General features: G+C 59.9%; 1 protein-coding gene across 1 annotated transcript in view; it reads left to right on the forward strand.

The window, feature by feature from the left end:
* Window positions 1–4,124: 4,124 nt before the first annotated feature.
* Window positions 4,125–27,963, forward strand: part of LOC137356261 (DNA ligase 1-like) — a 25,168-nt gene continuing 1,329 nt past the window's right edge. The window contains exons 1-9 of the mRNA XM_068022134.1: window positions 4,125–4,267; window positions 12,421–12,631; window positions 12,824–12,962; window positions 13,079–13,204; window positions 13,577–13,969; window positions 20,008–20,119; window positions 20,285–20,395; window positions 20,940–20,996; window positions 25,290–25,485. Coding sequence (XP_067878235.1) covers window positions 13,114–13,204; window positions 13,577–13,969; window positions 20,008–20,119; window positions 20,285–20,395; window positions 20,940–20,996; window positions 25,290–25,485 — 960 coding nt within the window. The 5' untranslated portion in view covers window positions 4,125–4,267; window positions 12,421–12,631; window positions 12,824–12,962; window positions 13,079–13,113. The remainder of the gene's footprint in view (window positions 4,268–12,420; window positions 12,632–12,823; window positions 12,963–13,078; window positions 13,205–13,576; window positions 13,970–20,007; window positions 20,120–20,284; window positions 20,396–20,939; window positions 20,997–25,289; window positions 25,486–27,963) is intronic.

Consider the following 27,963-nt stretch of genomic DNA (forward strand, 5'->3'; position numbering starts at 1 on the left):
CCGGGGAGGTGGGAGACCCCGGGGAGGGGGAGGTGGGAGACCCCGGGGAGGGGGAGACCCCTGGGAGGGGAGGTGGGAGACCCCGGGGAGGTGGGAGACCCCGTGGAGGGGGTGAGCCCTGGGAGGGGGAGGTGGGAGACCCCGGGGAGGGGGTGACCCCTGGGAGGGGGAGGTGGGAAACCCCGGGGAGGTGGGAGACCCCTGGGAGGGTGAGACCTCTGGGAGGGGAGGGGGAGACCCCTGGGAGGGGAGGTGAGAGACCCCGGGGAGGAGGGAGACCCCTGGGAGGGGAGGTGGGAGACCCCAGGGAGGAGGGAGACGCCGGGGAGGGGGAGGAGGGAGACGCCGGGGAGGGGGAGGAGGGAGACGCCGGGGAGGGGGAGGAGGGAGACCCCGGGGAGGGGGAGGAGGGAGACCCCGGGGAGGGGAGGTGGGAGACCCCGGGGAGTGGGAGGATGGAGACCCCGGGGAGGAGGGAGACCCCGGGGAGGGGGAGGTGGGAAACCCTGGGAAGGGGGGGGAGGATGGAGACCCCGGTGAGGGAGACCCCGTGGGGGTGGGAGGAGGGAGACCCCGGGGAGGGAGTTCCCGGGTGGTGGGCTGAGGAGGGACACCCTGGGCAGGGAGACCCCGGGGGAAGCAGGGAGACCCCGGTGAGGGAGACCCCAGGGGGAGCAGGGAGACCCCGGGGAGGGGGGGGGTGGGAGACCCCGAGGAGGGAGGTCCCGGGGAGGGGGGGAGGAGGGAGGCCCCGGGGATCGGGGTTCCCGGGTGGGGGGCTGAAGAGGGACACCCCGGGGAGGGAGACCCCGGGGGGAGCAGGGAGACCCTGGGGTGGGTGGGGGGGAGAGGAGGGAGGGAGGGAGACGCTGGGGAGGGAAACCCGGGGTGGGGCGGCGGGGGAGAGAGGGAGGGAGACTGACCCTGCGGGGGGTGGGGGGGTGTATCCAGCAAGGGTGGTGGGGGCGGGCGAGCGAGAGGTGAGACCAGGCAGGGTGGAGAGAGGTGATGCCCCGGGGTGGGTGTGTGGGGATAGAGAGAGTGAGAGAATTGTGACCTTTCCTCCCACACTCGCCTTTCCCTCGCTTTCCTCCCACACTCGCCTTTCCCTCGCTTTCCTCCCACACTCGCCTTTCCCTCGCTTTCCTCCCACACTCGCCTTTCCCTCGCTTTCCTCCCACACTCGCCTTTCCCTCGCTTTCCTCCCACACTCTCCTTTCCCTCGCTTTTCCCTCGCTTTCCTCCCACACTTTCCTTTCACTCGCTTTCCTCCCACTCTCACCTTTCACTCGCTTTCCTCCCACACTCGCCTTTCACTCGCTTTCCTCCCACACTCGCCTTTCACTCGCTTTCCTCCCACACTCTCCTTTCACTCGCTTTCCTCCCGCTCGCTTTCCTCCCACACTTTCCTTTCACTCGCTTTCCTCCCACTCTCACCTTTCACTCGCTTTCCTCCCACACTCTCCTTTCCCTCGCTTTCCTCCCACACTCTCCTTTCCCTCGCTTTCCTCCCACACTCTCCTTTCCCTCGCTTTCCTCCCACACTCTCCTTTCCCTCGCTTTCCTCCCACACTCTCCTTTCCCTCGCTTTCCTCCCACACTCTCCTTTCCCTCGCTTTCCTCCCACACTCTCCTTTCCCTCGCTTTCCTCCCACACTCTCCTTTCCCTCGCTTTCCTCCCACACTCTCCTTTCCCTCGCTTTCCTCCCACACTCTCCTTTCCCTCGCTTTCCTCCCACACTCTCCTTTCCCTCGCTTTCCTCCCACACTCACCTTTCCCTCGCTTTCCTCCCACACTCTCCTTTCCCTCGCTTTCCTCCCACACTCGCCTTTCCCTCGCTTTCCTCCCACACTCGCCTTTCCCTCGCTTTCCTTCCACACTCTCCTTTCCCTCGCTTTCCTCCCACACTCTCCTTTCCCTCGCTTTCCTCCCACACTCTCCTTTCCCTCGCTTTCCTCCCACACTCTCCTTTCACTCGCTTTCCTCCCACACTCTCCTTTCCCTCGCTTTCCTCCCACACTCTCCTTTCCCTCGCTTTCCTCCCACACTCGCCTTTCCCTCGCTTTCCTCCCACTCTCGCCTTTCACTCGCTTTCCTCCCACACTCCCCTTTCCCTCGCTTTCCTCCCACACTCCCCTTTCCCTCGCTTTCCTCCCACACTCCCCTTTCCCTCGCTTTCCTCCCACACTCCCCTTTCCCTCGCTTTCCTCCCACACTCTCCTTTCCCTCGCTTTCCTCCCACACTCTCCTTTCCCTCGCTTTCCTCCCACACTCTCCTTTCCCTCGCTTTCCTCCCACACTCTCCTTTCCCTCGCTTTCCTCCCACACTCTCCTTTCCCTCGCTTTCCTCCCACACTCGCCTTTCCCTCGCTTTCCTCCCACACTCGCCTTTCCCTCGCTTTCCTCCCACACTCGCCTTTCCCTCGCTTTCCTCCCACACTCGCCTTTCCCTCGCTTTCCTCCCACACTCGCCTTTCCCTCGCTTTCCTCCCACACTCGCCTTTCCCTCGCTTTCCTCCCACACTCGCCTTTCCCTCGCTTTCCTCCCACACTCGCCTTTCCCTCGCTTTCCTCCCACTCTCCCCTTTCCCTCGCTTTCCTCCCACTCTCCCCTTTCCCTCGCTTTCCTCCCACACTCTCCTTTCCCTCGCTTTCCTCCCACACTCTCCTTTCCCTCGCTTTCCTCCCACACTCTCCTTTCCCTCGCTTTCCTCCCACACTCGCCTTTCCCTCGCTTTCCTCCCACACTCGCCTTTCCCTCGCTTTCCTCCCACACTCTCCTTTCCCTCGCTTTCCTCCCACACTCTCCTTTCCCTCGCTTTCCTCCCACACTCGCCTTTCCCTCGCTTTCCTCCCACACTCGCCTTTCCCTCGCTTTCCTCCCACACTCGCCTTTCCCTCGCTTTCCTCCCACACTCGCCTTTCCCTCGCTTTCCTCCCACACTCGCCTTTCCCTCGCTTTCCTCCCACACTCGCCTTTCCCTCGCTTTCCTCCCACACTCGCCTTTCCCTCGCTTTCCTCCCACACTCTCCTTTCCCTCGCTTTCCTCCCACACTTTCCTTTCACTCGCTTTCCTCCCACACTCGCCTTTCCCTCGCTTTCCTCCCACACTCTCCTTTCCCTCGCTTTCCTCCCACACTCGCCTCCCCTCGCTTTCCTCCCACACTCGCCTTTCCCTCGCTTTCCTCCCACACTCGCCTTTCCCTCGCTTTCCTCCCACACTCTCCTTTCCCTCGCTTTCCTCCCACACTTTGCTTTCACTCGCTTTCCTCCCACACTCTCCTTTCCCTCGCTTTCCTCCCACACTCGCCTTTTCCTCGCTTTCCTCCCACACTCTCCTTTTCCTCGCTTTCCTCCCACTCTCCCCTTTCCCTCGCTTTCCTCCCACACTCCCCTTTCCCTCGCTTTCCTCCCACACTCCCCTTTCCCTCGCTTTCCTCCCACACTCGCCTTTCCCTCGCTTTCCTCCCACACTCTCCTTTCACTCGCTTTCCTCCCACACTCTCCTTTCCCTCGCTTTCCTCCCACACTCTCCTTTCACTCGCTTTCCTCCCACACTCGCCTTTCCCTCGCTTTCCTCCCACACTCACCTTTCCCTCGCTTTCCTCCCACTCTCCCCTTTCCCTCGCTTTCCTCCCACACTCTCCTTTCCCTCGCTTTCCTCCCACACTCTCCTTTCCCTCGCTTTCCTCCCACACTCGCCTTTCCCTCGCTTTCCTCCCACACTCTCCTTTCCCTCGCTTTCCTCCCACACTCCTTTCCCTCGCTTTCCTCCCACACTCTCCTTTCCCTCGCTTTCCTCCCACACTCTCCTTTCCCTCGCTTTCCTCCCACACTCTCCTTTCCCTCGCTTTCCTCCCACACTCTCCTTTCCCTCGCTTTCCTCCCACACTCTCCTTTCCCTCGCTTTCCTCCCACACTCTCCTTTCCCTCGCTTTCCTCCCACACTCACCTTTCCCTCGCTTTCCTCCCACTCTCGCCTTTCCCTCGCTTTCCTCCCACACTCGCCTTTCCCTCGCTTTCCTCCCACACTCGCCTTTCCCTCGCTTTCCTCCCACACTCGCCTTTCCCTCGCTTTCCTCCCACACTCGCCTTTCCCTCGCTTTCCTCCCACACTCGCCTTTCCCTCGCTTTCCTCCCACACTCGCCTTTCCCTCGCTTTCCTCCCACAGATCGTTCTTTCAGCCGCTGAAAGGCGAGAAGCCAAAGAATGGGAAAGAGAAGTTGGAAGAGACGGAGGTCCCCAGCCCGCCTAAAGTGAGAGGGTGAGTTTCTGGAGGGTGGCAGCGTGGGGGTTGGTGAGGAGTTGGTGTGGGGGGGAGTTGGTGAGATTGGCGAGACATGGTGGGAGGGGGTCCATTTGTCTGCATAAATCCCCATGTGGGTATGTACGGGAGCCTGGCGGTTTATATCCATATGTGTGTGTATCTGCCTGCGTCCCCACAGGGCGTGCGTATATATGTGTCACTGCTCGTGTCTATATATCTGTACATGTAGGCATGCAATGTTCATGTGTATATTTGATAAATATGTCTGTAGGTGTGTCTTTGCAAGTGTTTGATGGGGACAGTGTAGAGGGAGCTTTACTCTGTATCTAACCCCCCCGTACTGTCCCTGTCCTGGGAGTGTTTGATGGGGACAGTGTAGAGGGAGCTTTACTCTGTATCTAACCCCCGTACTGTACCTGTCCTGGGAGTGTTTGATGGGGACAGTGTGGAGGGAGCTTTACTCTGTATCTAATCCCCCGTACTGTACCTGTCCCTGGGAGTGTTTGATGGGGACAGTGTAGAGGGAGCTTTACTCTGTATCTAACCCCCGTACTGTACCTGTCCCTGGGAGTGTTTGATGGGGACAGTGTAGAGGGAGCTTTACTCTGTATCTAACCCCCGTACTGTACCTGTCCCTGGGAGTGTTTGATGGGGACAGTGTAGAGGGAGCTTTACTCTGTATCTAACCCCCGTACTGTACCTGTCCCTGGGAGTGTTTGATGGGGACAGTGTAGAGGGAGCTTTACTCTGTATCTAACCCCCGTACTGTACCTGTCCTGGGAGTGTTTGATGGGGACAGTGTGGAGGGAGCTTTACTCTGTATCTAATCCCCCGTACTGTACCTGTCCCTGGGAGTGTTTGATGGGGACAGTGTGGAGGGAGCTTTACTCTGTATCTAACCCCCGTACTGTACCTGTCCTGGGAGTGTTTGATGGGGACAGTGTGGAGGGAGCTTTACTCTGTATCTAACCCCCGTACTGTACCTGTCCCTGGGAGTGTTTGATGGGGGACAGTGTAGAGGGAGCTTTACTCTGTATCTAACCCCCGTACTGTACCTGTCCCTGGGAGTGTTTGATGGGGACAGTGTAGAGGGAGCTTTACTCTGTATCTAACCCCCGTACTGTACCTGTCCCTGGGAGTGTTTGATGGGGGACAGTGTAGAGGGAGCTTTACTCTGTATCTAACCCCCCCGTACTGTACCTGTCCTGGGAGTGTTTGATGGGGACAGTGTGGAGGGAGCTTTACTCTGTATCTAACCCCCGTACTGTACCTGTCCCTGGGAGTGTTTGATGGGGGACAGTGTAGAGGGAGCTTTACTCTGTATCTAACCCCCGTACTGTACCTGTCCCTGGGAGTGTTTGATGGGGGACAGTGTAGAGGGAGCTTTACTCTGTATCTAACCCCCTTACTGTACCTGTCCTGGGAGTGTTTGATGGGGGACAGTGTAGAGGGAGCTTTACTCTGTATCTAACCCATTTTTTTTTTTTTCTTTTTTGTACTGTCAGCTGCACCTCCTTGAGGCACTCAGCACTCAGTATTCCCAATCACAGAGGAGCCAATCCCCGTTTTTTTTTTTTGGTGGCCTTTATACTCCAGGCCCCTTTTATATTTTTCACATCGAGGGGGGCCTTTATTCCTCAGGCCCCCTTTATATACATATTTACAGTTATAAAATAACTTTATTAAAACCAGATAAATAAACAAAAAACTCAAATTAAAATGCCATTCTGGGCGTCGATGATGCACTCCAGTCCCTGCGGAGCCCACCGGCCACCGCATGCTCCTTCTCCAGGGACACCCGGGCGCGAACGTAACCGCGGAAGAGGGGCAGGCAATCGGGGAGGACGGACCCCCCGACGGCCCGCAACCTGGACCTGTGAATTGCCACCTTGGCCAGGCCCAGGAGCAGACCGACGAGGAGATCCTCCTCCCGGCCCAAGCCCCTCCGCACCGGGTGCCCAAAGATCAGGAGCGTGGGACTGAAGTGCAGCCAGAATTTGAGGAGCAGCCCCTTCAGATACTCAAATAGGGGCTGCAACCTCGCACACTCCGTATAAACATGGAATACGGACTCGTCCAGGCCGCAGAAAGTACAGGCGGCCTGGGAGTCCGTGAACCTACTTAAAAGCCTATTGCACGGGACTGCTCTGTGCAGCACCCTCCACCCCAGGTCCCCGATGTAATGGGGGAAGACTCCAGCGTAGAGAGACATCCATCGGGGTTTCCCCTCGCTGCCAGATGGCAACGCGGACCGCCAGGGCGTGTCCGGCCGGCTGACGAGGGCGAGGAAGTGGAGAGTGTGCAGGAGCAGCCAGTACAGGAAACCCCTCCGCACCGATTGGAATGGCATGGAGGGCATTTCCGAGAGGCGGTTCGGGTTGTGCGGGACCGGCTCCCAAGGAGGGTTTCGGGGCCTGGGTCCGATGAGCAGTTCCGGCCGAGCGGGGGTCAGCTCGGCCGGGATCGCTCCGCACTCCCGAGCCCCCTCGCCACCCGCGGTGAGGGGCGTCCCGGGGGTTTCGGCTACTCCTCCGCCCGCCGGACCGTCCCCGGAGTCGGCCGCCTGGACAGCCGAGGCGCTCTCCTCCGCCGGCGGGGGAGCGCCCTGACTGGAGGCGACCATGTTCCAGACTCTGAATAGATCCCGGTAAAAGACAGGCAACTCCCTCAGAGAGGCGCGGTTAACGGACTCCACCGGGAGCTGCGTGTCGTCTTGAAGGCAGTGACACTGGCGGAAAAAATACGTCACCAGCGCACACCATCTGGGAGGACGCTCGACGTACAGGTATCTCTGCAGGGTCCGAAGGCGGAGAGTCGCAGCCTGGGTGCGGACGCACACCAGCGACTGGCCGCCCTCCTCAATCGGGAGACTCAGGACCGCAGCAGAGACTCAGTGTTTCCTCTTGTCCCAGAAGAAATCGACGAGTTTCTTCTGGATCTTGGTGGCAAATACAGGGGGCGGGGCCAAGGTGACCAACCGGTACCACAGCATGGAGGCCACGCAAATGGTATACAATTGGCCAGACATTGGGCATCCCTGACGCACTCCTCTCCCAAAGCGAAGGGGTGCCGTCAAGGACCCGTTAACTTTTACTAGACACTCTGCGGCAGCGTATAAAAGTCGGACCCGGGCCACGAAATGCAGCCCGAGTCCGAAAGCGCGCAGAGTCCCGAAAAGGTATTCGTGATCCACCCTGTCAAACGCCTTCTCCTGATCGAGGGAGAGAAAGGCGACCGACTGACCAGTCCTCTGGGAAAGATGGATCAGGTCCCGGACCAGGTGGATGTTGTCCTGGATGGACCGGCCCGGGACCGTGTAGGACTGGTCAGGGTGGATCATGTGGTCCAGCACGGAGCCCAGGCGGGTAGACATAGCCCGGGCAAAGATCTTATAATCCGTGCTGAGGAGGGAGACCGGACGCCAGTTTTTAAGCAGGCGGAGATCGCCCCTCTTCGGCAGCAGAACGATGACCGCCCTGCGCCACGAGAGGGGCATCTTCCCGGTCGCCAGGCTTTCCCCCAGGACCCGCGCGTAATCGTCCCCCAGGACGTCCCAGAACGCCCTGAGGAACTCCACGGTCAACCCATCCAGCCCTGGGGATTTGCCCCTTGAGAGCTGGTGGAGGGCGCCAGTCAGCTCTGCCAACGTGAGCGGAGCCTCCAATCCTTCTGCGCCCTCTGGGCTGACATGTTGCAGGTCCTCCCACAAAACTCTGCGTGCATCCTCGTTGGATGGATCCGGAGAGAACAACGCACTGTAATAAGTACGGACCAGGAGGCCCATTCCCTCCGGATCCGTGATGGAGGATTCGTCGTCGGCCAGCAGCTGGACGAGCTGCTTACGGACCCCCCGCCATTTTTCCAGCGAGTAGAAGAAGGGAGAGGCGCGGTCCAAATCTTCCAGGATCTGGATCCGCGACCTCACTTACGCGCCTCGGGACCCTATGAGCTGCAGGTTCCTCAGCGCGCCCTTCTTCTCTTTGTACGCCTGCCACAGGGCCGGGTCCGCGACATCATGACCGATGCGGGACTCCAAGTCGAGCACCTCCCTCTCAAGGCGCCCGATCTCGGCCTCCCGCCTCTTGGTCGACCCCTTCGCGTACTCCTGACAGAAGACGCGGATGTGAGTCTTGCCCACATCCCACCATAGCCTCAAGGAGGGGAAGCCCCCCTGCTTCCTTCTCCAGTCGGCCCAGAATTGACAGAACGAGTCCCGAAATCGCTCGTCCTCCAGCAGCCGGTTGTTAAAGTGCCAGTACTCGGTCCCCGCCCGCGTGCGGAGCGGAGTGAACTCCGCCCACACCAAGTGGTGGTCCGAGCACGGCACAGGCCGCATGGAGGCCGCCGAGACACGGGAGACGTACGCCTGCGAAAAGTAGAGGCGGTCGATTCGCGACCCTCCTCCTCCAGACCTCCACGTGAAGGCGCTGGAGTCGGGATGGAGATTCCGCCAGACGTCCACCAAGTTAAGGGAGCTGATCAGTCCCCTCAACTTCTCCACTGACGCTTGGCCGCGCTGGGGACCGGAGCGATCCCCCACCTCGAGGGTGCAGTTAAAATCCCCCCCGAGGATGATGCACTCGCCGCTATCGATGGAGCTCAAGAGAGCGGACACTTCTTCAAAGAAGCGCGCTTGCAACGCGCCGGGCCTGGGCGCGTACACGTTCACAAAGTGGAGCGGCACGCTACCCAGGCGAACGGCGAGGTGGAGCAAGCGGCCCGGCACTAGCTCCTTGACCCCCAAGATCTCCGGCTGAAAAGTCGGGGCCAACAAGATAGCCACCCCACTAGAAATAGGGGTGAGGTGACTCATGTAGACCCCACCCTGCCACTCGAGGAGCCAGGTGGCTTCGTCTCCCGGAACGGTGTGGGTTTCCTGCAGAAAGCTCACCGTGTATCTCCCTTCCCTGAGGACTGAGAAATTGTGAAATCTGCGGTGAGCCCCTCTGCTGCCGTTGATGTTGAGGCTGGCTATGGTTATCTTCGTGTCAAAGGTACTTAAAACCCGTCACCAACAGCTCACTGTGAGGAGGGAGTGGAAGTGCACCTGGCCCTCCACTCCCCCAGCAACCCATTGAGGAACACATTAAAACGGCGCCTCTCAACCAGTTTCACGTCCGCGCGCTTGCCCGCTATCTTAAGGGCGGCACGGACGGACTGTATGATCAGCGCCAGATTCGACCAACGGTCGAGGGCCAGCTGAACTTTATTGTGGCAACCCCTGCAAGCCGCGAGGAAATCCCGGAGTTCCGCCGTGGGGATGAGAGGAGATTCGGTGGGAGGCACGAGGGACTCCACCACCTCACTGGCGATGGAATCAAGATCATCCTCCGTGCCCCGCACCGAATCCCCATCCTCCTCCGGGTCGTCACCGCCAGCGGCCGACACATCCACCACACACTGTGGGGCGGACGCCCCGGCCGCGCCAGCTGGTCCCGCCTCCGTCACGATCCCACCCCCAGGATCGATGGCGGAGGAGTCCTCTCTGGGTTCTATTGTGAAACTGGAGCCTGTAGGCACCAGCGGTTCAGGACCCCCCTCCACCTCCGTCCCCAGGGCAATGAGTGGTCCAGGGGAGACAGAAGTTCCCGACTCCGGGAAACCAGCCGGAGCCGAGACTGGAGGCGGAGGGAGGAGGCTATCTCCCGCTCCGCCAGCACCCACAGGCCCAGCAGATGGGGCAGCATTTTCAGTTATAACTGGGTCGGGTGTCTCCTGGTTGGTGGTGGACTCAGGCTGGGAGGCCCAACCCTCTGGGGCCTCGCCCTCCCCTTCATTCAGGACACCCGACCCAGTAGCAGTGGCAGAATGGGCGGCTTCCCCAGGCTCCCCCACCACAAGCAGGGCCCCACTTACTCCTTCAGGAGGGGCCTCATGTACCGGGGCCATCCCCTCCCCTCCATCCTGAGGAATAGGGAGCACCTGCCCGGACTTTGCAGCCTTGGTGGTGGCGGTAGGGGAAACCTGGGGACCCGAAACAGGAGACAGTTCCCCTCCAACAGATGGGCCCTGCGCCTCAGGGCCCCTTGTTACCTCTGTGGAGGGGTGCCTTCTCCTCTTTTTCCCAGTTGTGTGCGGAGGCTCAGAGACCTCCATATCATCAGAGGCCTCCACCTCCACACTCTCCTTTTTTTTATTCACCCTGGGCCTGAGCCCAGCCCTGGGGCAAGTTGACTTCCCGAGATCGGGCCTTGGGCTGAACTCAGGCTCGGGTAGTGTCACGATATCCAGGGGACGCGCCTCTCGATGTTTATTTCTCCTCCGCGCCTTCCTTCCACTTGGACGGTCACCCCCCTCCCTGCCGGAGGCCGTGAAAACCACAGCCTCCGGTACCGACTGAATGGTATCTGGTGGTGGTGTAGTGGGGGTGGGAGGAGGTGCAGCGTCGCCACCCTGGGCCGCTGAGTTGGAGTTGGCAGCCGGGAGGTTGGGGCAGTTCTTACGAACATGCCCCACCCCCTTACAGACATGGCACCGCACCCCGTCCAAGGTCCAGAAGACGCGGTAGGCCGTCCCCTGGAATTCTATATTGAAGTGGCCCTCTGTCACCTCCTCCCGCGCCAGCTGCATGAATAACTGGCGGCGGAAGGAGTACACGTGTCGGAGGCTGTTCTCCCGAAGACCGAGCGGGACTGGGGTGAGCCCCGTCTTTACCTCCCCCAGATGGTGCAGGTGGGGAAGGAGGAGCTCACCAGGGATGAAGGGTGGGACATTGGATAAAATGAGCCTTTGCGCAGTGGCCTCCAGGGGGTCCACTGACAGAAAGGTCCCACCCACGGTGAGCCCCTTGCTCAGAGCCAGGGACACCGCCCGCTCGGTCTTCAGGAAAAACACTGCCTTCCCGTACATTTTAGAGGCTGCAACAATGGCCGAAGGGCCGACAACCTCGGCCATTGCTTTCACGCATGCCTCTATAGTCATGTTCGGGTGGACGTAGCTCTTGACCCCATGCTTCGTTGTTAATAAAGCAAACGGTGACGGGGCAACAGGTGCAGCTGCAGCAGCCGCAGCAGCATATGAACGGGAAAGCCCCGCCACCGGCGAAGAGGGGCTTGCCATGGGGGTCTAAGAGCTACGTCCACCCCCAAGAAACAAAACAAATTTACACAATTTTTAAAAAAAGCAAACTTTAAACAAGGTGGAGTGGGAGTAGAGGATGATGGGGTAGGATGGTAAAGGAAAAGGGGAGGATAGGTGACTGAGGCGACTGAGTGGAGGAAGGGAGAGAAAGGCTGAAAAGGATGTTTGTTCCAACTGCCAGTTGGAGCACCTTTATCACAATTAGTCCAAACTTGTTTGTTGTCTTCCAGTTGGGGGAGGCTTCTTCGCCCGGGACAGCTGGAGCCGCCCGGTACTCTCCTCTTCTGATTTTAACAAGACAGTCTTCACCCGGGCAACTCCAGCTGTCCCGAGCAGGCAGTTGGGGTGGGGAGGGAGCTCCCTGTGTGCAAACACCAATACAAACACAGGGGCCCCTACTGGATTTGGCTGCCCCACCCCTGAGTCTTCAGGCCTCTTCTCCCTCCCCCAAACAGTTTAAACTTAATAGTCTTTCAGGTGCCCTGACACCCACCTCTCCAGAAAAATTGCAGCCTTCCTTGATGGTTTCCCTCCACTCTGTATTCACCTTTCTCCAGTCTCTCTCTCTAGTTGCTGCAGTCTCCACTCTGTATTCACCTTTCTCCAGTTGCTGCAGTCTCCACTCTGCAATTGCTGCAACACAGGTGCAGCTGCTCCCCCTGATTGCTGGCAGGAAGTGCTCCAAATTGACCAGCCAATCCCAGTGCTGTACCTGTCCTGGGAGTGTTTGATGGGGACAGTGTGGAGGGAGCTTTACTCTGTATCTAACCCCCCGTACTGTACCTGTCCTGGGAGTGTTTGATGGGGACAGTATAGAGGGAGGTTTGCTCTGTATCTAACCCCCGTACTGTACCTGTCCTGGGAGTGTTTGATGGGGACAGTGTAGAGGGAGCTTTACTCTGTATCTAACCCCCGTGCTGTACCTGTCCCTGGGAGTGTTTGATGGGGACAGTGTAGAGGGTGTTTTACTCTGTATCTAAACCCCTGCTGATGGTATACATGTTCCCTGTTGCTAGCCTATGCCTGTTTCAGTGTGTTGAGCTTGGGTCTCTTTCCCCTCCAATCCCCAGGACTCCCAAGTCTCCCCTGAAGCTAAAAAATGTGTGTGTGAAGCCTAAGGGAGAGGACATTGCTGTGAAACGTTCAGTGAAGAGGACCCGGCGAGTGATAGACAGCAGTGATGAGGATGAAGCAAGGGAGAATGATGATTCAGAGGAAGAGGTAGCTGACCGAAGAAAAACCGATCGTGTGCCAGAGACACCATCACCAGAGGTTGGAAAGGTAAGTTGGAGTTTTTCGAGCTTCATTGTCCCACATTCATGGGAAACTGCTAACCGCAATATCATGTGCAAATATTTATGATGGTTCGTAGGGTAGTTTGTGGGTCGCGGGGGGGATGAGTGGGAGAGGGCTTGTTGGTAGATCAGTTTCCGGTGATGGCTGGGTCAGCTAACTCTATGTTTATGTTTCCAGCCGCCCAGACCAACGTCTACATCCCCAGTTGTCCCCTTATCCAGCCCGACGTCTCCGGACACGGCCCGATTGGAGGAGAGCCCGTCTCTATCTGACTCTGGTCTCGCGTCTCCTGCTGGGATCCCAAAACGGCGGACAGGTAACACCCCTTGTGTGTGGGACAGCCGGACACCCCCAAGGGCAGCCGCCTAAGGGCTTCTGTTTGTCTGGTGACGGAGCGTGCTCCTAATGGCTGCTTCTCTTTCCCCTTCGCAGCACGGAAGCAGCTGCCTAAACGGAAGCTGCAGACCATGATGGAGGTGAACACCAGAGCTGAGAACCAGGAGGAGGAAGGCCTGGAGCACAGCGTGGAGAGCTCAACCAAGCGTCCAAAGATAGAAGGTAATGTGAGAAGAGGCAGGGGGGCTAGGTGTTCTCTGTTTGTGTGGCTCAGATCAGCTCACCCAGCAATGGCTGAGGATGTTGTCTGTATGCATGTGCGTGTGGCAATGTCAGTACAGCAGCTGATGTGAGATCACCTCACTCACCAGAGGCCGAGTAAGGAGCCTGGGCCTTTCCTGGTCCCTGTGTGAAGCTCAGTACCACACCATTCACTCAGTGAGGAAGTGGAGGTTGGGGGGGGGAGCTGGTGTTCTCCATTGACAATGCACAGTGTTTTATATGTAGTGATATCTAATCTGGTTCGGTTGAATAATTGTAAATTAATATGCTGTCTTTCTGCCCCAACTACCCGACCATTCCCTACTCTAAAAGAAAATGGCAGGAGTTCAGAGGAGGAAGAGGACTTGGCAACAAAGGTCAAAGTGCAGAGTTCATTGGCCAACCAGCAGAATGAGTGCGAGTCCGAGGAGGAGCAAGAGACTGAGGACAAGATGGGGGAGGCAGAGAACAGTGGAGTAGACAGTGAAGCAGATGGGAAGAATGTCAAAATGGAGGAGGATGAAGGGATTCCGGAAACTGGAAACGTGGTTAAATGTGAGGAGCCGGAGGTGGAGCAGGAAGCAGAGAATGAACCAGAGGACAATCCAGGGAAGCGGTCAGGCAAGAGGTCAAATACCAAAAAGAAGGAAACTGGGTGCGATGGTGATGCGAAGACGGCCAGCAAGCTGGCAGAGAAATGCCGGCAATCAATAAACAACTTCTTTGGTAAGGATGAAGCATTGAACGGGAAGGGTCTGATCCATTGGGATTGTGTGGATTAAGGGTGAACGAGAAGGTGTCTGATTCATTGGGGTTGTGTGGATTGGGGATGAACGGGAAGGGTCTGATCCATTGGGATTGTGTGGATTGAGGGTGAACGAGAAGGGTCTGATCCATTGGGATTGTGTGGATTGGGGATGGACGGGAAGTTGTCTGATCCATTGGGATTGTGTAGATTGGGGATGAACGGGAAGAGTTTGATCCATTGGGATTGTGTAGATTGGGGATGAACGGGAAGAGTTTGATCCATTGGGATTGTGTAGATTGGGGATGAACGGGAAGAGTTTGATCCATTGGGATTGTGTGGATTGAGGGTAAAAGGGAAGAGTTTGAATCATTGGGATTGTGTGGATTGGGGGTGGACCGGAATTGTCTGACCCACAGGGATTGTGTAGATTGGGGGTGAATGGAAAGAGTTTGATCCATTGGGATTGTGTAGATTGGGGATGAACGGGAAGAGTTTGATCCATTGGGATTGTGTGGATTGGGGGTGAACGGGAAGAGGTTGATCCATTGGGATTGTGTAGATTGGGGATGAACGGGAAGGGTCTGATCCATTGGGATTGTGTGGATTGGGGATGGACGGGAAGGGTCTGATCCATTGGGATTGTGTGGATTGGGGGTGACAGGGAAGGTGTCTGATCCATTGGGATTGTGTGGATTGGGGATGGACGGGAAGGTTCTGATCCATTGGGGTTGTGTGGATTGAGGGTGAACGAGAAGGGTCTGATCCATTCGGATTGTGTGGATTGGGGATGGACGGGAAGGTCTGATCCATTGGGATTGTGTGGATTGGGGGTGGACGGGAAATTGTCTGATCCATTGGGATTGTGTAGATTGGGGATGAACGGGAAGAATTTGATCCATTGGGATTGCGTGGATTGAGGGTAAAAGGGAAGAGTTTGAATCATTGGGATTGTGTGGATTGGGGGTGGACGGGAAGTTGTCTGATCCATTGGGATTATGTAGATTGGGGGTGAACGGGAAGAGTTTGATCCATTGGGATTGTGTAGATTCGGGGTGACGGGGAGGTGTCTGATCCATTAGGATTGTGTGGATTGGGGGTGAACGGGAAGAGTTTGATCCATTGGGATTGTGTGGATTGGGGATCAACGGGAAGTTGTTAGATCAGTTGGGATTGTGTGGATTGGGGATGAACGGGAAGAGGTTGATCCATTGGGATTGTGTAGATTAGGGGTAAACGGGAAGAGTTTGATCCATTGGGATTGTGTAGATTAGGGGTAAACGGGAAGAGTTTGATCCATTGGGATTGTGTGGATTGGGGATGAACGGGAAGGGTCTGATCCATGTGGATTATCTGGATTGGGGGTGAACGGGAAACTTTTGATCCATTGGGATTGTGTGGATTGGGGGAGTGAAGGGAAGCATTTGATCCATTGGATTGTGTAGATTGTGGATGAACTGGAAGAGTTTTATCCGTTGGGATTGTGTGGACTGGGGGTGAACGGGAAGCGTTTGATCCGTTGGGATTGTGTAGATTGGGGGTGAATGGGAAGAGTTTGATCCATTGGGATTGTGTAGATTGGGGATGAACGGGAAGAGGTTGATCCATTGGGATTGTGTGGATTGGGGATGAATGGGAAGAGTTTGATCCATTGAAATTGTGTAGATTGGGGATGAACTGGAAGAGTTTGATCTATTGGGATTGTGTGGATTGGGGATCAACGGGAAGGTGTTAGATCAATTGGGATTGTGTAGATTGAGGGATGAACGGGAAGAGGTTGATCCATTGGGATTGTGTGATTGGGGATGAACGGGAAGAGTTTGATCCATTGAAATTGTGTAGATTGGGGATGAACGGGAAGAGGTTGATCCATTGGGATTGTGTGGATTGGGGGAGAACGGAAGAGTTTGATCCATTGGGATTGTGTGGATTGGGGGAGAACGGGAAGAGTTTGATCCATTGGGATTGTGTAGATTAGGGGTAACGGGAAGAGTTTGATCCATTGGGATTGTGTGGATTGGGGATGAACGGGAAGAGGTTGTTCCATTGGGATTGTGTAGATTAGGGGTAAACGGGAAGAGTTTGATCCATTGGATTGTGTAGATTAGGGGCAAACGGAAGTAGTTTGATCCATTGGGATTGTGTAGATTGGGGATGAACGGGAAGAGGTTGATCCATTGGGATTGTGGATTGGGGATGAATGGGAAGAGTTTGATCCATTGAAATTGTGTAGATTGGGATGAACTGGAAGAGTTTGATCTATTGGGATTGTGTGGATTGGGGGATCAACGGGAAGGTGTTAGATCAATTGGGATTGTGTAGATTGGGGGATGAACGGGAAGAGGTTGATCCATTGGGATTGTGTGGGATTGGGGATGAACGGGAAGAGTTTGATCCATTGAAATTATGTGGATTGGAGAGAACGGGAAGAGGTTGATCCATTGGGATTGTGTAGATTAGGGGTAAACGGGAAGAGTTTGATCCATTGGGATTGTGTAGATTAGGGGCAAACGGGAAGAGTTTGATCCATTCGGATTGTGTGGATTGGGGATGAACGGGAAGGGTCTGATCCATTGGGATTGTGTGGATTGGGGGTGAACGGGAAGCATTTGATCCATTGGGATTGTGTGGATTGGGGGTTGCTGGTGAGGATCTGATCCATTGGGATTGTGTAGATTGTGGATGAACTGGAAGAGTTTGATCCATTGGGATTGTGTAGATTAGGGATGAACGGGAAGAGGTTGATCCATTGGGATTGTGTAGATTAGATTTTTAGATTAGAGATACAGCACTGAAACAGGCCCTTCGGCCCACCGAGTCTGTGCCGACCATCAACCACCCATTTATACTAATCCTACACTAATCCCATATTCCTACCAACATCCCCACCTGTCCCTATATTGCCCTACCACCTACCTATACTAGTGACAATTTATAATGGCCAATTTACCTATCAACCTGCAAGTCTTTTGGCTTGTGGGAGGAAACGGAGCACCCGGAGAAAACCCACGCAGACACAGGGAGAACTTGCAAACTCCACACAGGCAGTACCCGGAATTGAACCCGGGTCCCCTGGAGCTGTGAGGCTGCAGTGCTAACCACTGCGCCACTGGGGATGAACGGGAAGAGGTTGATCCATTGGGATTGTGTAGATTGGGGGTGAACGGGAAGAGTTTGATCCATTGGGATTGTGTGGATTGGGGATGAACGGGAAGCGTATCATCAGTTGGGATTGTGTGGATTGGGGATGAACGGGAAGACTTTGATCCATTGGGATTGTGTAGATTGGGGGTTGCTGGTGAGGATCTGATCCATTGGGATTGTGTAGATTGTGGATGAACGGGAAGAGGTTGATCCATTGGGATTGTGTGGATTGGGGATGAACGGGAAGAGTTTCATCGGTTGGGATTGTGTGGATTGGGGATGAACGGGAAGAGTTTGATCCATTGGGATTGTGTGGATTGGGGATGAACGGGAAGAGGTTGATCCATTGGGATTGTGTGGATTGGGGATGAACGGGAAGGGTCTGATCCGTTGGGATTGTGTAGATTGGGGGTGAACGGGAAGCATTTGATCCATTGGGATTGTGTAGCTTGGGGGTGAACGGGACGGATCTGATCCATTGGGATTGTGTAGATTGGGGATGTACGGGAAGGGTCTGATCCATTGGGATTGTGTAGATTGGGGATGTACGGGAAGGGTCTGATCCATTGGGATTGTGTCGATTGGGGATGTACGGGAAGGGTCTGATCCATTGGGATTGTGTAGATTGGGGTGTGAACGGGAAGCATTTGATCCATTGGGATTGTGTAGCTTGGGGGTGAACGGGAAGAGTCTGATCCATTGGGATTGTGGAGATTGGGGGTGAACGGACAGATCTGATCCATTGGGATTGTCTAGATTTGGGGTGAACGGGAAGGGTCTGATCCATTGGGATTATGGAGATGGGGATGAACGGGAAGGGTCTGATCCATTGGGATTGTCTAGATTGGGGGTGAACGGGACGGATCTGATCCATTGGGATTGTGTAGATTGGGGGTGAACGGGACAGATCTGATCCATTGGGATTGTGTAGATTGGGGATGAACGGGAAGGGTCTGATCCATTGGGATTGTGTAGATTGGGGATGAACAGGAAGGGTCTGATCCATTGGGATTGTGTAGATTGGGGATGAACGGGAAGGGTCTGATCCATTGGGATTGTGTAGATTGGGGATGAACGGGAAGGGTCTGATCCATTGGGATTGTGTAGATTGGGGGTGAACGGGAAGGGTCTGATCCATTGGGATTGTGTAGATTGGGGATGTACGGGAAGGGTCTGATCCATTGGGATTGTGGAGATTGGGGATGAACGGGAAGGGTCTGATCCATTGGGATTGTGTAGATTGGGGGTGAACGGGAAGGGTCTGATCCATTTGGATTATCTGGATTGGGGGTGAACGGGAAACTTTTGATCCATTGGGATTGTGTGGATTGGGGGTGAACGGGAAGCATTTGATCCATTGGGATTGTGTAGATTGTGGATGAACGGGAAGAGGTTGATCCATTGGGATTGTGTAGATTGGGGATGAACGGGAAGAGGTTGATCCATTGGGATTGTGTGGATTGGGGGTGAACGGGAAGAGTTTGATCCATTGGGATTGTGTGGATTGAGGGTGTAATGGAAGAGTTTGATCCATTGGGATTGCGTGGATTGAGGGTGAACGGGAAGACTTTGATCCATTGGGATTGTGTAGATTAGGGGTTGCTGGTGAGGATCTGATCCATTGGGATTGTGTAGATTGTGGATGAACGGGAAGAGGTTGATCCATTGGGATTGTGTGGATTGGGGATGAACGGGAAGAGTTTGATCGATTGGGTTTGTGTGGATTGGGGATCAACGGGAAGGTGTTCGATCAATTGGGATTGTGTGGATTGGGGATGAACGGGAAGAGTTTGATCCATTGGGATTGTGTGGATTGGGGATGAACGGGAAGAGGTTGATCCATTGGGATTGTGTGGATTGGGGATGAACGGGAAGGGTCTGATCCATTGGGATTGTGTAGATTGGGGGGTGAACGGGAAGGGTCTGATCCATTGGGATTGTGTAGATTGGGGATGAACGGGAAGCATTTGATCCATTGGGATTGTGTAGCTTGGGGGTGAAAGGGACGGATCTGATCCATTGGGATTGTGTAGATTGGGGGTGAACGGGAAGGGTCTGATCCATTGGGATTGTGTAGATTGGGGATGAACGGGAAGCATTTGATCCATTGGGATTGTGTAGCTTGGGGGTGAACGGGACGGATCTGATCATTGGGATTGTCTAGATTGGGGGTGAACGGGAAGGGTCTGATCCATTGGGGTTGTTTAGATTGGGGATGTACGGGAAGGGTCTGATCCATTGGGATTGTCTGGATTGGGGATGAACGGGAAGGGTCTGATCCATTCGGATTGTGTAGATTGGGGATGTACGGGAAGGGTCTGATCCATTGGGATTGTGTAGATTGGGGATGAACTGGAAGGGTCTGATCCATTGGGATTGTCTGGATTGGGGATGAACGGGAAGGGTCTGATCCATTGGGATTGTCTGGATTGGGGATGTACGGGAAGGGTCTGATCCATTGGGATTGTGTAGATTGGGGATGTACGGGAAGGGTCTGATCCATTGGGATTGTCTGGATTGGGGATGAACGGGAAGGGTCTGATCCATTGGGATTGTCTAGATTGGGGGTGAACGGGAAGGGTCTGATCCATTGGGATTGTGTGGATTGGGGATGAACGGGAAGAGTTTGATCCATTGGGATTGCGTGGATTGGGGATGAACGGGAAGGGTCTGATCCATTGGGATTGTCTGGATTGGGGATGTACGGGAAGGGTCTGATCCATTGGGATTGTCTGGATTGGGGATGACTGGTGAGGGTACATCGAATTCGAGGTGTTCCCTGGACAGGGGATCGTTGGTCCCTGGGATTGTGTGACTGATTTGGCTGAGGGAAGGTCAGGAATGCCATGAAATCTTGTGTCTGTTTCACCTTCAGTTCCCAGGAAATCAAGCGCCACAGCAGAGGAGCAATGCAAGGAGACGGCGGTGGAGAAAGGGATGCAGGAGGGCAATTCGTCAGAGACTGCCACCAAGCCCACTAACAGCAGGTACTTGGTGGGGCGGGGGGGGGATCATTATTGGGGTACTGGGTAGAGGGGGTCTAGTATCGGGAGACGGGAGAAGAGGAGGTTCAGTAATCGGGTACTGTGGCAGAGCTGCTGGGGTCCTGCTGATACGGGTGTCGCTGATCTGTACAATGATGTCTTTTGCAGGTTCTTCAATGCTTCCAAACAGAGCCCAGGGTCTGAGACAGTTTGTGTTTACAACCCATCCAAACCTGCATATCATCCAGTCACAGATGCCTGTTGGAGTCAGGGTCAGAGGTGAGGACTGTGCCCCCCGGGGTGATAGGGAGGGGAGGGGGTGATGGAGTGGGGTTCAGAGGTGAGGAGTGTGGTTGACGGGGAGGGGAGGAGAGGGGTTGACGGGGAGGAGAGGAGAGGGGTTGACGGGGAGGAGAGGAGAGGGGTTGACGGGCGGGGAGGAGAGGAGAGGGGTTGACGGGGCGGGGAGGAGAGGGGTTGACGGGGCGGGGAGGAGAGGGGTTGACGGGGCGGGGAGGAGAGGGGTTGACGGGGCGGGGAGGAGAGGGGTTGACGGGGCGGGGAGGAGAGGGGTTGACGGGGGGGAGGGGTGACGGGGCGGGAGGCGAGGGGTTGACGGGGCGGGGAGGCGAGGGGTTGACGGGGCGGGGAGGCGAGGGGTTGACGGGGCGGGGAGGCGAGGGTTGACGGGGAGGGGAGGAGAGGGGTTGACGGGGAGGGGGTGACGGAGAGCGGGGGGGGGAGGGGGGGAGGGGGTGACGGGGAGAGAAGGGGAGGGGGATGGTGTATCTGTCCCCTGATCTCGATCGTTGTGTCTCCACAGGGTTCCGTACTTGGCCGTGGCTCAAACCTTCGAGAAGATTGAGGAGGAGACAGCTCGGTAAATAAACTCATTCCCCATCCACCACCTTCATACACAAGGTCACTGACCCCTCAGTGAGGGTACCCGGGTGTGGGGATGGTGGGTGTTGACCCCCTCGGTGAGGGCACCCGGGCGGGGTGTTGACCCCCTCGGTGAGGGTACCCGGGCGGGGTGTTGACCCCCTCGGTGAGAGTACCTGGGGTGGGTGTTGACCCCCTCGGTGAGGGTACCTGGGTGTGGTGGTGCAGGGTGTTGACCCCCTCCTTGAGGGTACCCGGGCGGGGTGTTGACCCCCTCGGTGGGGGGACCCGGTCGGGGTGTTGACCCCCTTGGTGGGGGAACCCGTGCGGGGTGTTGACCCCCTCGGTGGGGGTTTGGTCTTGTTTAGCTTTTGATCTTTTGTTTGATCTCCCTCTTACTCACTCTCTCTCCCCCTCTCTCTCTCACTCACTCCCCCTCTCTCTCCCACTCACTCACTCCCCCTCTCTCTCCCACTCACTCACTCCCCCTCTCTCTCCCACTCACTCACTCCCCCTCTCTCTCCCACTCACTCTACTCCCCCTCTCTCTCCCACTCACTCACTCCCCCTCTCTCTCCCACTCACTCACTCCCCCTCTCTCTCCCACTCACTCACTCCCCCTCTCTCTCCCACTCACTCACTCCCCCTCTCTCTCCCACTCACTCACTCCCCCTCTCTCTCCCACTCACTCACTCCCCCTCTCTCCCACTCACTCACTCCCCCTCTCTCTCCCACTCACTCACTCCCCCTCTCTCTCCCACTCACTCACTCCCCCTCTCTCTCCCACTCACTCACTCCCCCTCTCTCTCCACTCACTCACTCCCCCTCTCTCTCCCACTCACTCACTCCCCCTCTCTCTCCCACTCACTCACTCCCCCTCTCTCTCCCACTCACTCACTCCCCCTCTCTCTCCCACTCACTCACTCCCCCTCTCTCTCCCACTCACTCACTCCCCCTCTCTCTCCCACTCACTCACTCCCCTCTCTCTCCCACTCACTCACTCCCCCTCTCTCTCCCACTCACTCACTCCCCCTCTCTCTCCCACTCACTCACTCCCCTCTCTCTCCCACTCACTCACTCCCCTCTCTCTCCACTCACTCACTCCCTCTCTCTCCCTCACTCACTCCCCCTCTCTCTCCCACTCACTCACTCCCCCTCTCTCTCCCACTCACTCACTCCCCCTCTCTCTCCCACTCACTCTCTCCCCCTCTCTCTCCCCCACTCACTCCCCCCCTCTCTCTCCCCTCTCACTCTCTCCCCTCTCACTCTCTCCCCCTCTCACTCTCTCCCCCTCTCACTCTCTCCCCTCTCACTCTCTCCCCCTCTCACTCTCTCCCCTCTCACTCTCTCCCCCTCTCACTCTCTCCCCCTCTCACTCTCTCCCCCTCTCACTCTCTCCCCCTCTCACTCTCTCCCCCTCTCACTCTCTCCCCCTCTCACTCTCTCCCCTCTCACTCTCTCCCCCTCTCACTCTCTCCCCCTCTCACTCTCTCCCCTCTCACTCTCTCCCCCTCTCACTCTCTCCCCTCTCACTCTCTCCCCCTCTCACTCTCTCCCCCTCTCACTCTCTCCCCCTCTCACTCTCTCCCCCTCTCACTCTCTCCCCCTCTCACTCTCTCCCCCTCTCACTCTCTCCCCCTCTCACTCTCTCCCCCTCTCACTCTCTCCCCCTCTCACTCTCTCCCCCTCTCACTCTCTCCCCCTCTCACTCTCTCCCCCTCTCACTCTCTCCCCCTCTCACTCTCTCCCCTCTCACTCTCTCCCCCTCTCACTCTCTCCCCCTCTCACTCTCTCCCCCTCTCACTCTCTCCCCCTCTCACTCTCTCCCCCTCTCACTCTCTCCCCTCTCACTCTCTCCCCCTCTCACTCTCTCCCCCTCTCACTCTCTCCCCCTCTCACTCTCTCCCCCTCTCACTCTCTCCCCCTCTCACTCTCTCCCCTCTCACTCTCTCCCCCTCTCACTCTCTCCCCCTCTCACTCTCTCCCCCTCTCACTCTCTCCCCCTCTCACTCTCTCCCCCTCTCACTCTCTCCCCCTCTCACTCTCTCCCCCTCTCACTCTCTCCCCCTCTCACTCTCTCCCCCTCTCACTCTCTCCCCCTCTCACTCTCTCCCCCTCTCACTCTCTTCCCCCTCTCACTCTCTTCCCCCTCTCACTCTCTCCCCCTCTCACTCTCTTCCCCCTCTCACTCTCTTCCCCCTCTCACTCTCTTCCCCCTCTCACTCTCTTCCCCCTCTCACTCTCTTCCCCCTCTCACTCTCTTCCCCTCTCACTCTCTCCCCCTCTCACTCTCTCCCCTCTCACTCTCTTCCCCTCTCACTCTCTTCCCCCTCTCACTCTCTCCCCTCTCACTCTCTCCCCCTCTCACTCTCTCCCCTCTCACTCTCTCCCCCTCTCACTCTCTCCCCCTCTCACTCTCTCCCCTCTCACTCTCTCCCCCTCTCACTCTCTCCCCTCTCACTCTCCCCCACTCACTCACTCCCCCCCTCTCTCCCCCTCTCACTCTCTCCCCCCCTCACTCTCTCCCCCTCACTCTCTCCCCCTCACTCTCTCCCCCTCACTCTCTCCCCCTCTCACTCTCTCCCCCTCTCACTCTCTCCCCCTCTCACTCTCTCCCCCACTCTCACCCCCTCTCACTCTCTCCCCCTCTCACTCTCTCCCCCTCTCACTCTCTCCCCCTCTCACTCTCTCCCCCTCTCACTCTCTCCCCCTCTCACTCTCTCCCCCTCTCACTCTCTCCCCCTCTCACTCTCTCCCCCTCTCACTCTCTCCCCCTCTCACTCTCTCCCCCCTCACTCTCTCCCCCCTCACTCTCTCCCCCCCTCACTCTCTCCCCCCCTCACTCTCTCCCCCCCTCACTCTCTCCCCCCCTCACTCTCTCCCCCCTCACTCTCCCCCCTCACTCTCTCCCCCCCTCACTCTCTCCCCCCTCACTCTCTCCCCCCCTCACTCTCTCCCCCCCTCTCACTCCCCCCCTCACTCTCTCCCCCCCTCACTCTCTCCCCCCTCACTCTCTCCCCCCCTCACTCTCTCCCCCCTCACTCTCTCCCCCCCTCACTCTCTCCCCCCCTCACTCTCTCCCCCTCACTCTCTCCCCCCTCACTCTCTCCCCCCCTCACTCTCTCCCCCCCTCACTCTCTCCCCCCCTCACTCTCTCCCCCCCTCACTCTCTCCCCCCCTCACTCTCTCCCCCCCTCACTCTCTCCCCCCCTCACTCTCTCCCCCCCTCACTCTCTCCCCCCCTCACTCTCTCCCCCCCTCACTCTCTCCCCCCCCTCACTCTCTCCCCCCCCTCACTCTCTCCCCCCCTCACTCTCTCCCCCCCCTCACTCTCTCCCCCCCCTCACTCTCTCCCCCCCCTCACTCTCTCCCCCCCCTCACTCTCTCCCCCCCCTCACTCTCTCCCCCCCCTCACTCTCTCCCCCCCCTCACTCTCTCCCCCCCCTCACTCTCTCCCCCCCCTCACTCTCTCCCCCCCTCACTCTCTCCCCCCCCTCACTCTCTCCCCCCCCTCACTCTCTCCCCCCCTCACTCTCTCCCCCCCTCACTCTCTCCCCCCCTCACTCTCTCCCCCCCTCACTCTCTCCCCCCCTCACTCTCTCCCCCCTCACTCTCCTCCCCCCCTCACTCTCTCCCCCCCTCACTCTCTCCCCCCTCACTCTCTCCCCCCCTCACTCTCTCCCCCCCTCACTCTCTCCCCCCCTCACTCTCTCCCCCCCTCACTCTCTCCCCCCCTCACTCTCTCCCCCCTCACTCTCCCCCCTCACTCTCTCCCCCCCTCACTCTCTCCCCCCCTCACTCTCTCCCCCCCTCACTCTCTCCCCCCTCACTCTCTCCCCCCTCACTCTCTCCCCCCCTCACTCTCTCCCCCCTCACTCTCTCCCCCCTCACTCTCTCCCCCCTCACTCTCTCCCCCCCTCACTCTCTCCCCCCCTCACTCTCTCCCCCCCTCACTCTCTCCCCCCCTCACTCTCTCCCCCCCTCACTCTCTCCCCCCTCACTCTCTCCCCCCCTCACTCTCTCCCCCCCTCACTCTCTCCCCCCCTCTCTCTCTCCCCCCCTCTCTCTCTCCCCCCTCTCTCTCTCTCCCCCCTCTCTCTCTCTCCCCCCTCTCTCTCTCTCCCCCCTCTCTCTCTCTCCCCCCTCTCTCTCTCTCCCCCCTCTCTCTCTCTCCCCCCTCTCTCTCTCTCCCCCCTCTCTCTCTCTCTCCCCCCTCTCTCTCTCTCCCCCCTCTCTCTCTCTCCCCCCTCTCTCTCCCTCACTCCCCCTCTTTCTCTCTCACTCTCTCTCAGGTTGAAGAATATTGAGACACTCAGTAACCTGTATCGCTCGGTCATTGCACTGACTCCAGCCGACCTGCTTCCCTGTATCTACCTCTGCCTGAACCAGCTGGGACCGGCCTACCAGGGGCTGGAGCTGGGAGTTGGAGAGACCATCCTGATGAAAGCTGTGGCTCAGGCTACAGGTGAGGCCTGGGGCTGTTCCAGGGCATGTGTGTGGTTTGGTGTGGGAAGCTCAACGAGCTGGGACTGGGGAGGCCCTGCTTCCCCCTCTTACCCCTCTCCCCCCCCCCCCCCCCTCCCCCTCGCCCCCGTCCCTCCCTCCCTCTCCCACGCGCCCCCGTCCCTCCCTCCCCCTCGCCCCCGTCCCTCCCTCCCCCTCGCCCCCGTCCCTCCCTCTCCCTCGCCCCCGTCCCTCCCTCCCCCTCGCCCCCGTCCCTCCCTCCCCTCGCCCCCGTCCCTCCCTCCCCTCGCCCCCGTCCCTCCCTCCCCCTCGCCCCCGTCCCTCCCTCCCCCTCGCCCCCGTCCCTCCCTCCCCCTCGCCCCCGTCCCTCCTCCCCCTCGCCCCCGTCCCTCCCTCCCCCTCGCCCCCGTCCCTCCCTCCCCCTCCCCCCCGTCCCTCCCTCCCCCTCGCCCCCGTCCCTCCCTCCCCCTCCCCCCCGTCCTCCCTCCCCCTCCCCCCCGTCCCTCCCTCCCCCTCGCCCCCGTCCCTCCCTCCCCCTCGCCCCCGTCCCTCCCTCCCCCTCGCCCCCGTCCCTCCCTCCCCCTCGCCCCCGTCCCTCCCTCCCCCTCGCCCCCGTCCCTCCCTCCCCCTCGCCCCCGTCCCTCCCTCCCTCCCTCCCCCGTCCCGCCCTCCCCCTCGCCCCCGTCCCGCCCTCCCCCTCGCCCCCGTCCCGCCCTCCCCCTCGCCCCCGTCCCGCCCTCCCCCTCGCCCCCGTCCCGCCCTCCCCCTCGCCCCCGTCCCGCCCTCCCCCTCGCCCCCGTCCCGCCCTCCCCCTCGCCCCCGTCCCGCCCTCCCCCTCGCCCCCGTCCCGCCCTCCCCCTCGCCCCCGTCCCGCCCTCCCCCTCGCCCCCGTCCCGCCCTCCCCCTCGCCCCCGTCCCGCCCTCCCCCTCGCCCCCGTCCCGCCCTCCCCCTCGCCCCCGTCCCGCCCTCCCCCTCGCCCCCGTCCCGCCCTCCCCCTCGCCCCCGTCCCGCCCTCCCCCTCGCCCCCGTCCCGCCCTCCCCTCGCCCCCGTCCCGCCCTCCCCCTCGCCCCCGTCCCGCCCTCCCCTCGCCCCCGTCCCGCCCTCCCCCTCGCCCCGTCCCGCCCTCCCCCTCGCCCCCGTCCCGCCCTCGCCCCCGTCCCGCCCTCCCCCTCGCCCCCGTCCCGCCCTCGCCCTCGCCCCCGTCCCGCCCTCGCCCTCGCCCCCGTCCCGCCCTCGCCCCCGTCCCGCCCTCGCCCCCGTCCCGCCCTCGCCCCCGTCCCGCCCTCGCCCCCGTCCCGCCCTCGCCCCCGTCCCGCCCTCGCCCCCGTCCCCCCCTCGCCCCCGTCCCCCCCTCGCCCCCGTCCCCCCCTCGCCCCCGTCCCCCCTCGCCCCGTCCCCCCTCGCCCCCGTCCCCCCCTCGCCCCCGTCCCCCCCTCGCCCCCGTCCCCCCTCGCCCCGTCCCCCCCTCGCCCCCGTCCCCCCCTCGCCCCCGTCCCCCCCTCGCCCCCGTCCCCCCCTCGCCCCCGTCCCCCCCTCGCCCCCGTCCCCCCCTCGCCCCCGTCCCCCCCTCGCCCCCGTCCCCCCCTCGCCCCCGTCCCCCCCTCGCCCCCGTCCCCCCCTCGCCCCGTCCCCCCCTCGCCCCCGTCCCCCCTCGCCCCCGTCCCCCCTCGCCCCGTCCCCCCTCGCCCCGTCCCCCCCTCGCCCCCGTCCCCCCTCGCCCCGTCCCCCCTCGCCCCCGTCCCCCCTCGCCCCCGTCCCCCCTCGCCCCCGTCCCCCCCTCGCCCCCGTCCCCCCTCGCCCCCGTCCCCCCCTCGCCCCCGTCCCCCCCTCCCCCGTCCCCCTCGCCCCCGTCCCGCCCTCCCCCTCCCCCTCGCCCCCGTCCCGCCCTCCCCTCCCCTCGCCCCCGTCCCGCCCTCCCCCTCCCCCTCGCCCCCGTCCCGCCCTCCCCCTCCCCTCGCCCCCGTCCCGCCCTCCCCCTCCCCCTCGCCCCGTCCCGCCCTCCCCCTCCCCTCGCCCCCGTCCCGCCTCCCCCTCGCCCCCGTCCCGCCCTCCCCCTCGCCCCCGTCCCGCCCTCCCCCTCGCCCCCGTCCCGCCCTCCCCCTCGCCCCCGTCCCGCCCGCCCTCCCCCTCGCCCCCGTCCCGCCCTCCCCCTCGCCCCCGTCCCGCCCTCCCCCTCGCCCCCGTCCCGCCCGCCCTCGCCCCCGTCCCGCCCTCCCCCTCGCCCCCGTCCCGCCCTCCCCCTCGCCCCCGTCCCGCCCTCCCCCCGTCCCGCCCTCCCCCCGTCCCGCCCTCCCCCTCGCCCCCGTCCCGCCTCCCCCTCCCCCTCGCCCCCGTCCCGCCCTCCCCCTCCCCCTCGCCCCCGTCCCGCCCTCCCCCTCCCCCTCGCCCCCGTCCCGCCCTCCCCTCCCCCTCGCCCCCGTCCCGCCCTCCCCCTCCCCCTCGCCCCCGTCCCCCCCTCCCCCTCGCCCCCGTCCCCCCCTCCCCCTCGCCCCCGTCCCGA

The sequence above is a fragment of the Heterodontus francisci genome, chromosome 45 (genome assembly GCF_036365525.1).
Source record: "Heterodontus francisci isolate sHetFra1 chromosome 45, sHetFra1.hap1, whole genome shotgun sequence".
Taxonomy (NCBI): domain Eukaryota; kingdom Metazoa; phylum Chordata; class Chondrichthyes; order Heterodontiformes; family Heterodontidae; genus Heterodontus; species Heterodontus francisci.